This window comes from Kryptolebias marmoratus, linkage group LG16 (genome assembly GCF_001649575.2).
Source record: "Kryptolebias marmoratus isolate JLee-2015 linkage group LG16, ASM164957v2, whole genome shotgun sequence".
In the NCBI taxonomy this organism is placed as follows: domain Eukaryota; kingdom Metazoa; phylum Chordata; class Actinopteri; order Cyprinodontiformes; family Rivulidae; genus Kryptolebias; species Kryptolebias marmoratus.
This window is the reverse complement of record NC_051445.1, coordinates 28,729,152-28,742,194: the sequence shown is the minus strand read 5'-3', so window position 1 is coordinate 28,742,194 and position 13,043 is coordinate 28,729,152. Positions and strand designations below refer to the sequence as shown.

Below are 13,043 nucleotides of genomic sequence, written 5' to 3'. Positions count from 1 at the left end.
CTGATTTCTTCTTTTAACATTGTGAAGCTCTACTTAGAACCTTCTTAAGATCCAACAGTGCAAAATGCAAATTCTTGCAATTTTTTGACTGGTCTTAAGATTTGGATCAGGAGTGTATATATATATATATATATTTAACAGCTTGTCCTATCTTTTCTACATTACATTACTTGAGGAATATGGGGCACTTCTATTGGGTGAACTACAAAGTAACATGCAATATTTTAGTTGAACCAGGCTCAAACACATACACTGAGGGCTAGTTCAAAAAACTGTCTCTAAACATCTGAATCTTACAAAATTATCTTACATTATTGTTATTCAGTAAAACAAATACTTCCGCCGAGATCAGCGGGAATTTTGAAAGCACTTAGAAGTCAACACTTAGTGTATGTGTTAAAGACTCTTATTGTGAAAGATTAAAACAAACTCTGTGAGCTGTTGCAGTGAGAGTAATATACCACACATCGGACTGGTTCATTTAAAATACTGCTTGTTAATTTGTAGTTAAGCAAGTAAAATTGCAGCCATAAACCTCAGATGCAATGATAAAAGAAAAGCAACAAACCCAGTTGGATTCAGGAGCACAGCATGGTTAATTCCCTCTGTCTTAAGTTTTAAAAGATCTTTTTTTTGTCAGCATTGCAACTTTTTCCTTAAAATATTTCCACTTTAATTTTGACATTCCTTCTAGAAATTTGAAATTTAAAAGACTATTTTTTTGTCTTCTGAGTGGCCCTAAGATTCAGTCATAAATTTACAAGCTTCTCTTTTCAAGCATCAATGTACAGCACAGTTTAAGATGTTCTACTCTTCCTCTTACACATGATGTGTCATGACAGAATGTACAGTAAATATCCAGAGAGTTCACACAAGCACAGATAAACTGAATATTTGTTGGGCAGTTGTGTTCTCAGATACTAACTGCAGGTCACCCACTGACAGAATCCATCTACAAGGAGGAGGAGTCATAAATTGAACTGGTCTACGTCATATAAATGAAGTAACATCGTTGAAGCCAGGGGTTTGATGACTCCTCAGTCATCTGAGCTTTGTTAAACTTTTTAGATGCTAACATTTAGGGTTGTCGCCCATATGACCAATGATGTATTTTTATTTTGTTAGAATATTTCCTTTAAGTATATAAAACAGATAGGATAATGAGTTCAATGATTTATTTGAAGTTAAAGGTGAAATAAAATAAAATGTAAAAATAATGAGCTTTCATTTTCATTTTTCTTTCACTTAAACACTATCACAAAACACTCCAGTGGTCCATTTCTCTGATTTAAAATGTTAATCACTTGTTTTTAGAGTTCTTGTGTCAAAATCCTGAAGTGGGGTGATTGTGTGGGCAGAGTTGCCTCATTGGTTGGTTGCAAAGGTGTGTCAACCAAGACAGCCCAGCAACATACAAAACTCTGCAGAACTTAGGGTAGATGAGATCTATTCTGAGTTCTGCAGAGCGTTTTAAGTATCTTAGTGACCTCAGACCTGGTTATGGGTGGACCTACCCCAAAGTTCCCAGCTTCCTCTATGGAAGATGTGTTGGTGGGATTGAGAAGGTCGTGGAAGTATTTCTTCCACTGTCCAATGACATAACAGGTTGAGGTCAACAGTATCCCATCTCCAGGATACACAGTGTTGATAAAGTGGTGCTTTGCCCATCTTAGCCGCCTGATGGTTTGCCAGAATCTTTTTGGAGCTGATCAACAGTCTCTACAAAGGCCGAACTTCTCCCACGTCTGGCGAGAGCTTTATGTCACCTATTTTTAAACCATTGCTATGTTTTTTAATCATTATCTTTGTTTAAAGTCACCGTTAACATTATTATGTCACACCTCTGTACTTTATGATAAAAAAAAAACATTTGTGAAGGTAAAATATTTGTATGTTTTATTCTATAATGTTACTTGTTTTTAGTCATTGATTTATGATGTGTGCCACTGACCTCTGGGCTAGGTCACCCTTGTAAAATAGATCTTAAAGGTGAATGAAATAAAAAAAACTAACCCTTTACTTTAGCAACAACCAGGCTGCAGCTTGCTTGACCTGCTGATGACCCTCAGTTGCCTCTGAAGTCCTACCAGCTAACAAGCCTCACCAATGTCGGATTCCATAGTAATGTCCAAAGTTTTCTCTGATCCCTTCCCCAGTCTGACCAGCGATGACACATTTAGCTACAACTGATGGCTGACCAGGTGGTGTCCTGAAAACAACGTCGGCTATGTAGATATGCTATGTAGAGTATTTTTTGGCTAAAACCTGGTCTGATGAGGAGAGATGGCATTCATCCTACTTTGGGTGGAGCCGCTCTTCTTTCTAGGAATTTGGCCGATTTTGTTAGTCACCCAAACCACTTACACCACAGGGTCCAGTTCAGGAAGCAGAGTTGTAGTCTTACACACCTCTATTCTGCTTCTCCTCTGTTACCCATCCAAACTCCAATTGAAACAGTGTCAGCTAGCCCATGGCCCAAATTAAATAAACCAAAAATAAGGTCAAGAAAAAGTTATCATAATAATGATAAACACAGATACTTTACCAGCATAAAAAAAAAAAAAACAGCTCGAGCCGGTCACTCTGCCCTCTCTGAAAAAGGTCATTGATCAGATGAAGCCTGCTGGGTCTTTGAATGATCTAGTCCCACCTTGTCTTTTTAAATTTCAATACCCTCACAAATTAAAACCAGTATTTATATCTTTCAACATGAAGGCAAACCAAATTGTTTAACCAAAGCAAATGTGACTATCATGCTTTTTTATCCATCCTTTATTCTTCTTCTTCTTAAAATCAGCTAACTGCCTACGAAAGGCAAAGAAAGAGTGTATGTATGTGTTTGTTGGCCAATATGCCAGGAACCACTCATGAACCACTGGGTGAATCTTAACAGACTTTGCAGAAAGTAATACTCTGAATCTATAGCTGAATTACTTTTTGGAGTCAACTCAATTTAAGATGGCTGCCACAGCCAAATGAGATAAAAAAAACAACAACATAAAAATGGCTATAACTCTCAGTAATTTTACAGAAAATTTGCTAATTTCTGATGTGGTTGTAGCTGAGAGTCATTCACAACACTATGAAATTGTGTATTAGGTTATTTTTAAGGTTTGACCAAAGACAGCTACAACTCCATCATTTCTCATCATAAATTGATGTTAGTTTAATACTCTGGCATGAGCAGCAGTGGGCAATATGTATAATGAATGCTAGGCCTTTATCAAGAGTATTTAAACACAGAATCACAATGCTGAGAAACAATAAAGCCAAGCAGTTTTGGGTTGCTACCTTTCTCTGTAGGCCATCAGGCAGCAGGCGAAATGCACACCGCCTGCTGTGCCTTTAAGACAGCATCAGTGCCAACACTGTTACCACGGCAACTGGTGAACTAACTGCTTCTGAGGCAGTTTCCAGTCTAATAATAACTAATCACACAGAATGAGAATTACCCACAAAGACATGCTGCCATGTCACCACTGGAACCAAGCCACTTTTTAGACTGCATTTCCACATGGCCAGTTAGGCCACAGAGTTCTGCACCCCCTACCCTCATATATACGTTTGATTTTATTTACAGATTACTGAATCACCATGATAGACATGTTCCTCAGAGAAAGGCCCTGGTAACCATGGAGATGCCACTGACCATCTAATATGAAACAACATGGTAACATAAGCATGGGCTCTTTGTTTAACATAATATAAAAAAGACAAATAAAGACAGATGTGTGGGGGAGGGGAGGGGTTGCAGGAATGAAGCTGATTTCTTATGATGTTAAATTTCACTCACCATGTCACATATGTAAATTAATGCACTGGTTAGCCCAATGCTGAACTCCCCCCTTTCCTCTTGGAGAGCGCAATCACACAGATAAATAAAGATACCCACAAAATCTGCTTCCTTCTGAGAGCTTACAATAACCTTTAACAGCTTTGGCATGTCCAGGAGGAAAGAAGGGAGGAGTGGTGGGTCGGGGGAGGGGAGCGAGAAGGAGGATCTGTTGATATGGAAGGACAATGACGCCTTTTGGGATCAAATGAAAAATACAAAAAAGCCCAACAAAAAGGCGGCATGTTGACAGCGAGTGAAGGGAGGCTGCAGGACTTACCAGGTCGGGATGGAGACGGGCTAAGATGGCGAAGGTGGACAGTCTGTCACACACGCATTTGGTTCGGAACGAGTCGACGAGCACAGCTCTGCAGCCCCTGGCAGACCAGGATCCCAGCAGAGAGGAGCTGAAACACACACACGCACACACACAGACACAGGCAGAGAAAAGCGATGCGGTGAATACGGGGACCAAAAGAATCGTTTCAAATCCCAGCGCGTTTACACCAACACCGGCTTTTTAATCCGTTTTCCATCTTCGTAGCTGCAGCAGCAGAAAGGAGCCGAGAGAGGGGGGAAGGAGGAACACACACCGTAAACACACCACATCACCCGCTCTGTAACACCATTATTATTATTATTATTGTTATTATTATTTTTATTATTATTATTATTATTATTATTATTATTATTATTATTATTATTATTAACAATAATATCAATAAGAAGAAAATATTATCATGCCTTTATTTTTTATTAGGTAACATCATCCTAATAAAATCTTAATAATCACAACAAAGATATTGTTCCATTTTCTCTTACTAAATTAATAAAAGCAAAAATTTAAAACTTGTTTTTCTTTCTCTTATTAAGCCCTAAATCTTTCACATAACTTGTCTGAACTTGCTGACCACAGCTTGGAACTTTAATAACTGCAGATCAGCTGTTCACAACCAATAAGTGGGAAGAAAACAGACCAAAATATACCAACAACAAAACAAAAGAATGCCCTTCCTGAAGTAAATAACAACAATACATAAAGGGAAAGATATTTCTGAATTGATATTACAGATATTTTGAAGTGGTGTTCTAAATGAAGGTTATGAACGATTAATATCTTACCTGTTGTAGATAACTTTATGAACAGATTCAGTTTGGAAAGATAGAGATATATTTCTATAAAACTCAGTGTCACAGTTATATCTATTTTCTTTTTCCTTTTCAACATAAAGGCAGTCCCATCCAAAAAAAACATGATACTTTTAGTATTTATTTTTTACTATTTTTTTAATAGTTTGCCATCTTGACTATAGATATAGATAAAAGAAAATGACATTGAGACCATCAATTCACATAAAACACAAAATTATCTGGAATCAGTGTTATAGGCAAAATATTCTGAAGCAAAAACTATCACCAGAGCAAACCTTTAAAGGAGAGAAAAAAAATTGCTTTAAAGCTAAGATCCATCCATCCATCCATTTTTTTTACCCACTTCTCCATTCCGGGTCGCGGGAAAGCTAAGATCCATTGAAAGAAAATCATAAGATATCCTTGTAAAATTTTAAAATAAACAAAAAAGGTATACCATTTTTTTTTTCAATACTGACTATTGAAAAAGCTACTCGAGTATTTTCTGCATTTTTATTGACCACCCCTGATGTGTGATGTCCACTGTGCCACAAAGGTTTGCGAGCATTCAACAATTGAACAGCAAGGGGATCAGTACATGTGCTACATGGTTCTATGCGTTACACTTATTTGTTTGAAACAGCCAGAAAATACCACTGCAATTTAAGTTTTTGGCTTCCTGAAAGATAAAAAAACTTTGTCATATTTGGATCCATAAGCTCCAATGTGGGAATTACTATCAGAACTCAGGTGACCTTCAAAGAGGAGTACCTCAAGTTCAGACCCTCTTTAATGTGGGGGACTGGTTTCAAATCGAAGAAGCAGGACATTTTCCCAGGAGCAGTCCCAACTATTTTTAACTATAAAAGAAAGGCAAATGGAGAGGAGGACATTGCCACAGACAACAAGATGAAAAAATGAAGAGCCTTCGTCCAGCGAGAATGAGCTTTGTTATAAATGTATGAACTGCTGTCAGATACAGGCCTGACAACCTGAGATCAGTTTGTGATTCAGAGTAGTTTGTTATTGATGAAAAAATATAGACAATCCATATGTGATTAAACAAATGTCATAGTCTGAAACTGCTGTTGATTAGTTTACTCTGGTGTGAGAGTTCATAAATGATATCCTGTAGCGAGCTCACATTTAGCAACGTTAGCTCTCTCCTGCCGGCGTTAATGATTTGCAGTGTCGAGTGCTGATGTCATGACAATGATGTGGGGATAATCAGTTCTTGCCGTTCCACGTTCCCAACTCGGTCGTTATATACATGATGTTTTGTTGGCCATGACAGTCCTCGTGATCATCAGTATCCAAATCTGAAGAGTTTTCATCTGATTCCAGAGATCCAGCCATTGTTTCAGGTTCATACTGATATGGTTGTATATCCATTACTCCCACAAAGTCTTCCGGCATTTCTTCTTATTAAATAAAGGCTTCTTCTTCCATTTTCACTAATAAACAATGAGGCAGTAACCACATTCTTGGTTATTCAGCAATCTTTTGGAGCTGGCCGGGGCACAGTGCACATCATGAACCCAGGACAGCAACTTCGTCCCGCAAGTCACTCCACTTTGGCATTTACTGACTAAAATGGTAAAAGCAAGTTCTTTTAAGTTTTAGGTCAGAGAAATAGGTCCCTGGAATGTTTTGAGGATGTATTTCACTAAATGGTATTCATGCAATATCAATATTTTAAGATTTGATTTCAGTTCTCTCAAGATCAGAGTTCCACAATGATCCAGTCATTGTCATCCTGACAAATATGGACATCTTAGAACCAAATTCTATTCATAGCAGCTCTGTTCCTCACCGTCAGTAAACACAGAAAACACTCTATCTGTTCTTTATAAATGCCATAAAAATTTAACTGCTGTTCTTTTAGCATATCGTCACCTTCTTAATATAATTGCCTAAGTCATTTTTTTTTCAAAAATTATTTTTTTGCCTAAATCATCTCAACAATCAACAAATGGTTCAGTTTTTTGTGTTTCCTGAAAAGTTGCAAAAAAATTATTATTAAGAAGGTGACGATATTGGAAAAATAAGTCAGTCTAATTCAGTGTTCTCTTCAAGTAATAAATTAGTATTTTTATATATATTGAGAGAGAGAGAGTTGATGTTATTTAATTTGCCTTTTCTAGCTCTGATTTGATATTTTCAAATTAATTTTTACTTGGTTTTACTCAAAGAGTCTTGACATCAGTTCAGAAACATATTGTTTTAAGCAATAAATATTGCTAAGATCAATATCAATTTGCTAAACTTTAATTTAAGACAATACTTAGAAAGGTTAATGTTCACTGTCAGACAAGTCACATAATGTCATTCCAAAACTCTACAAGAAAAAACTGAAAAGTTCATTAATAATTTCCTCCCTGCTCTCTTTGTGTCTGATTGACTTGCAGGTAATATTAATCTCTTTACACATAAACTCTGGATGGGAGATTAAGCTAATGGCATAACGGGGAAGGTTCATATAACAGCAGCATTATGTGTTGGTGTAGTGTACTTTAGGGATGTCTGAGATCATATCAGATTCTTCCATGAATAAATATGAGAATTAAAGTTGATTGTATTATTACAAATGATATGGAATATAAAAAAAACAGTCCACCCAAGCTGTTTACATAGAATTTTGCACTATATGTTTATTTAAACAGGACTATTATTTTCTTGAAGAAAAAAAAAATACATTCAATAACTGCATGCCAATAAAGTCATGGAGAGGTAAAAGTCTATAAAACAGTGTTTGAATGAACCACTAAAAATATTTTAAGACAAACTGTTTTAAGACAGCATTAGTCCACTTAGATTTTAGCTGTGATCAAACTAGGCATCACAGCGTCATTTTGATCAGAACTGAGATCACTCCAAGAGTTAAAATACCAACTGTTACAAATCTTTATACAGTCTCACTTCAAAATGACCAAAATGCTATTTTAATTGGACCATCATTGTTATGAATCAGTGCAATTTCTGCTTGATAAGTCAATAATTCTGCTATGAGCCTCGCCCAGTATAGGAAGCTCACATACATGTATCTTTATAGTTTATAAATCTCTTGAGTCAGTGGATTATAGTTACTTGTTTTGTTACTTGTGTGAATCCTGAGTCAGAATTTACACCATTGTTTTCTTGATTTTTATTTTTTCCATACCTTTTTTGAAATCCAACTGGTTCTGCATACTTTGTACTATTCTAGCTATTCATATATCAAAATATTTAGCTCATTCAGGAGATTTTTTTTTTTTGGTAACTTTTATCATTTTCAAGAAATGTATTATTTCCAAATATTTTTACCATAGAAATTCATTGAGATCTCTCAAATTATTTCAGAAACATTGTTCTCTTTCAAATTTGCTCCAGCAAAATTGCTCCGTTTTTTATGCTCTTATGCTACTTTTAGCTTCTGGCTAGCTTTTTGATACATTTAGCTAGCTTTTTGCTACTTTTAACTGTGAGCTAACCTGTTGTTGCTTTTAAAGCTTTTAGTGACTGTTTTGCTCATTTTAGTCATTAGCTAGTGTTGTGCAATGGTGGAAAGAGTACTACAATAACGTACACAAATAAAAGTACAGTTACTAGTGTAAAAATCTACTCAATTAAAAGTTAAAAGTAAGTCATTGAAAGTTTATTTTGAGTGAAAATGATTTTAGTTACTTTTTTACAGAAAGAGGGCATCTCTCCTGCAGTGCTCCAGTATGGCAAATGAAGTTGCCCACTGAGTGGCCAGAGGTTGGACAAAGTATCTATTCTTTTTGTTAGGGTTTTTATATTATCAGCCTTTGTGCTCATGTGTAAAACTGCCTACGTGAGAGACGAAGGCCACACGCAGGCGCCACACCATCTGGCTCTCCCAAACAGCTATGTATTTTTGTTATGCTTATGTTTAAACTATGGTCTGAACTGGGTTTGCCCGGCTCAGATCAACCCCTTTTTTCTTCTTCCTTTAATAAAAGAGAAAGCCCAAGTAAGGAGGCAGAACTTCCTGGACAGCACGCCATTAGGAGCTGTTGTGAAATTTCTCCTCTTTGCGAAGGCCTTCACAAAAAGACAACAAGCCTCTCCAGTGTGATTCTTTCTTAGCAGGTTAAATAAATCAAAACCCTGACACTTTTATTTATCGGGTAAACTCCTTTTCTGGCTTGACATCACTTCTAGTTGGCTCATACATGAGCAGATCCAGTGTTATAGTGCAGATTTTTTTTCTGCTCCTGATTATAATTCACATGCTTATGTTCACATATTTTACTCAGATGAGTAAAATATACTTAAAAGAAAACATACTCAAGTAAAAATAAAGATTTAAAACAATCACTAAAAGTACACAAAATTTATACTTAGAGTAATGTGAGTAAATTTAACTTTCCACCTCTGGCACTTCAAAACATTTAGCTTTTGCCTAGAGCTTTGCTTCTATTAGCCTTTAGCTAGTGTTTTTCTCCTTTTAGTTGTTAGCTACTGTTTTGCTTGTTTCAGCTAGTGTTCTACTTTAAACTTTAACAGTTCAGTTTCAGCTTTTTAAACAAATTTCAGCACTCATCATTTACACAGAAAATAAATTATCTAGTTTGTTTCTGAATTTATTTGAGCTAACTTTCTGTAAGTGTATTTCAAAATAATTAGTATAATATTAGAAGTAGCAAATCTACTTTTTTAAATGCAGACAGTTTATGTTTCTGCAGCCTAAAAGACAACATTCTGACATATTTTTTCCTTCGGGGCTTTAAAAGATGTATAATTTCTTTATTGGTGTGAAAATCATCAGAGTTTGGTAATATGACATATCTTCAAAACCTCACTTAGACTGACCTGACATTACTCTGCTTTGTCAGTGCTCAAAATAATTAAAGAAGTAACTAATTTTGATAAAATTACAAACAAGTGTCAGCAATTAGTGCATCATTCATTCTTTCCATTGTATTTTTTTCTCTTTTTGTTTGACTGCTCCTGTCTGCAGGGGTCTCCACAGTGAGCAAACACATGACAGATTTGGTAATTGTTTTACACCAAATGCCTTTCCTCATGCAACCTGGGCTTAAACCTCGAACCATTTTAAATTGACAATCAACTGATACTGACTGATACCAAAAACCAAAAAAAAAAAGCTTGTTTTTCATACTTTCATTTTTAAGCTAGATTAAAAGACGAAATGGTGCCACAGAATTAAATTTGATTTTAATATTTAATCATTTTGTTTAATTGTTCTGCGTGTAAAAGTGCTGGTAATGTAGTGACACCATGGCAACGCTGGAACCAACCACCAATTTTATTACGGACCTATTTAACACGAGGATGAGACATGCAGTTGGCTGCAGCAGATGGATACCTAGAAGAGCCTGCTGAGCTTTCCAATTACCACATCCTCCGTCTTAAAAATTAGACATGTTGTTCCTCTGAACAACACATAACTTTCCGTGGGTGATGGCTCATCAATGATGGATGGATAGAGGTAAATCGTAACCATATATATAGTTATATGCAAACAATTTGAACACAAAATATTTAAAAATCATTTTGGAAAGAAAATCATAAAATATACTTGTTTAAAAATTTTCAAATGAAATTATACAATTCTTTTTTTTTAATACCGACCACTGACGAAACCACTCAGGTGTTTTTAGCTTTTCTGTGACACCCCTGACGTGTGACGTCCACAGAGCCGCTGAGGTTCACAAGAATTCAGACATTTATCAGTGAGTGGATGAATAATTGTACAACATAGTTCAGTTTTGTCTGAATTAATTGTTCAAACCAGCCAGAAAATACCACTGGAGTTTCATTTTTTGGCTTTTTGAAATATCAGATTTGGACCCATAAGCTCCAATGTGGGAATTACTATCAGAACTTGGGTTTGGACAACTTCAAGGAGGAGCCACCGCAAGCTCCGACCCTCATTAATGCGTTTGACTGGCTTCACGCCAAAAGAGCAGGACTTTTTGCCATGAGCAGTTCTAACTATTCTTAATTTTAAAAGAAAGGCAAATGGAAAGAAGGACATTGCCACAGAGAAGGAGAGGAGATACGAGAAGCTTACTTCAGACATGAACATGCACTGTCAGATACAGGCCGACAGCCTGAGATCAGTTTGTGATCCAGAGCAGTTTGTTTTTGATGAAAAATATAAACAATCCATGTGTGATTAAACAAATGTCATAGTCTGAAACTGCTATTGATTAGTTTACTCTTGTGTGAGAGTTCATAAATGCTACTCTCAAGCGCACTCACGTTTTAAAGGAGTTAGAATCTGTCAAGAGGGGGGAGACGAAGGCAAACCCAGAACGCAGACGAGACATCCGTAAATGAAAAGTAATTTCATAAAGTAAAGACTCACAAAAACAAAGCGCTGGCGTGGCACCAAAGATAACTAAAAACAAAATCGGAGCATGGAGCATGGAGCATGGAGCATGGAGCATGGAGCATGGAGCATGGAGCATGGAGCATGGAGCATGGAGCATGGAGCATGGAGCATGGAGCGAGGTAACGAGAGGAATGACCGAGTGAAGCGTGATGAACAGAGACCGGTTTTAAAAGACTGAGGGAGAGGTGATTATTGGGTGCAGCTGTGGACTAGACGAGAAGCAGGTGAGGTGGGCGTGGCAGTCGTGAATGGAAAAACACTGAGGAGGTGAATAGTGACAAGACATGAACACAGAAACTTAAAAGACAACCAAAGCAAAACAAACAAAGCAGAACAATCAAACAAAACACCAAAACTATGACAGAATCAGGTTAGCTTTGAGTTAGCAATGCTAGTTCTCTCCTGCCAGTGTTATTGATTTGCAGTGTTGTGCATTGATTTCATGACAGTGCTCTGGAGGTAACTGGTTCTCACCTAGCCACGTTCCCAACGTTGTCATTATGCGTGTTGTTTTGTCGGCCATGACAGTGCTTGTGATAATCAGAATTTGAATCTGAAGAGTTTTCATCTGATTCCAGAGATCCAGCCATCGGTTCAGGTTCATACTGGTATGTTTGTATATTCATTACTCCTGCAAAGCCTTTCAGCATTTCTTTGTAATGAAAAAAGGCCTCTTCTTCCATTTCCACTACTAAACAACCAGACAGTAGCGGCTTCTTCATTCTCCAGCTCTCTTTTAGGGGCCTGCCAGGGCACACGGCATGTCGTGAACCCAGAATGGCAACACCGCCCCACAAATCACCCATTTTGGAAACTATTAACTAAAATGCTAAAAATAAGTTATTTAAGTTTTAGGTCAGAAAAATGTGTCCCTGGAATGTTGGATGTGTTTGAATAAATGACATTCACAAAATGTCAATATTTTGAGATTTGATTTCAGTTCACCTTTAAGGTCAAGATTTTGAGATTTCAACACCATCCAGAAATGTTGCCCTCTTCTCTGGGCCAAAGCTCATTTCAAAAGGACTGAAGCAAAGTGTAAAACTGTTCTATAGTCAGACTAACCAATATTTGAAATTCTTTTACCATAGATAACCATAGATACTACACTCTTCGTACTAAAGAGGAGAGGGACCATATAGCCTGTTATCAGAACACAGTTTAAGAGCCTGCCTCACTGATGGTATGGGGGTGCATTAGTTCTTCTGGCAGCATTTACATCTAGAAAGGCACCAATAACGCAAAACAGTATGGACAGATTTTAGAACAACATATGCTCCCATCCAGCACAAAAATTCAACAAAGACTCAGGACTGTTAAACAGCTAGAATCTTCCATAAGCCAAAACTAAAACAACATTCCCCTCCAAAACCTCCAGCAGCTGCTCTCCTCACTTCCTAGACGTTTACGGACTGTTGATAAAAGAAAAGGGGATGTTTCACAGTGTTTTTTAGATGTTTTCTCCCTACCATAAAAATCAAAATGATCCTTTCTCCCTCCATAATTGGTACAGTTTCTACACACACACACACACATACTGTATAAAAAAAAAAATTTCCCTTCTCACCCTCCGCGGGTGGTCTTTGTTTCATCCTCTGAGCTCGGGTCCTCTACCAGAGGCCTGGGAGCTTGAGGGTTCTGCGCAGTATCTTGGCTGTGCCTAGAACTGCACATTTCTGGACTGAGATGTCTGATGTTGTTCCTGGGATCTGTTGT

The 13,043-nt window shown here is 37.0% G+C and overlaps 1 protein-coding gene across 12 annotated transcripts in view; it reads right to left on the bottom strand.

Annotated features, from left to right (window-relative positions):
- Positions 1 to 13,043, bottom strand: part of adgrb1a (adhesion G protein-coupled receptor B1a) — a 316,467-nt gene that overhangs the window by 94,748 nt on the left and 208,676 nt on the right. For all 12 annotated transcript variants that reach the window (XR_005234257.1, XM_037980552.1, XM_017436779.3 and 9 more), the window contains one exon: positions 4,113 to 4,239. Coding sequence is in view for 11 of the 12 variants with exons in the window: in XM_037980552.1 (XP_037836480.1) it covers positions 4,113 to 4,239 (127 nt within the window). In the remaining variant the exon portion in view is untranslated. The remainder of the gene's footprint in view (positions 1 to 4,112; positions 4,240 to 13,043) is intronic.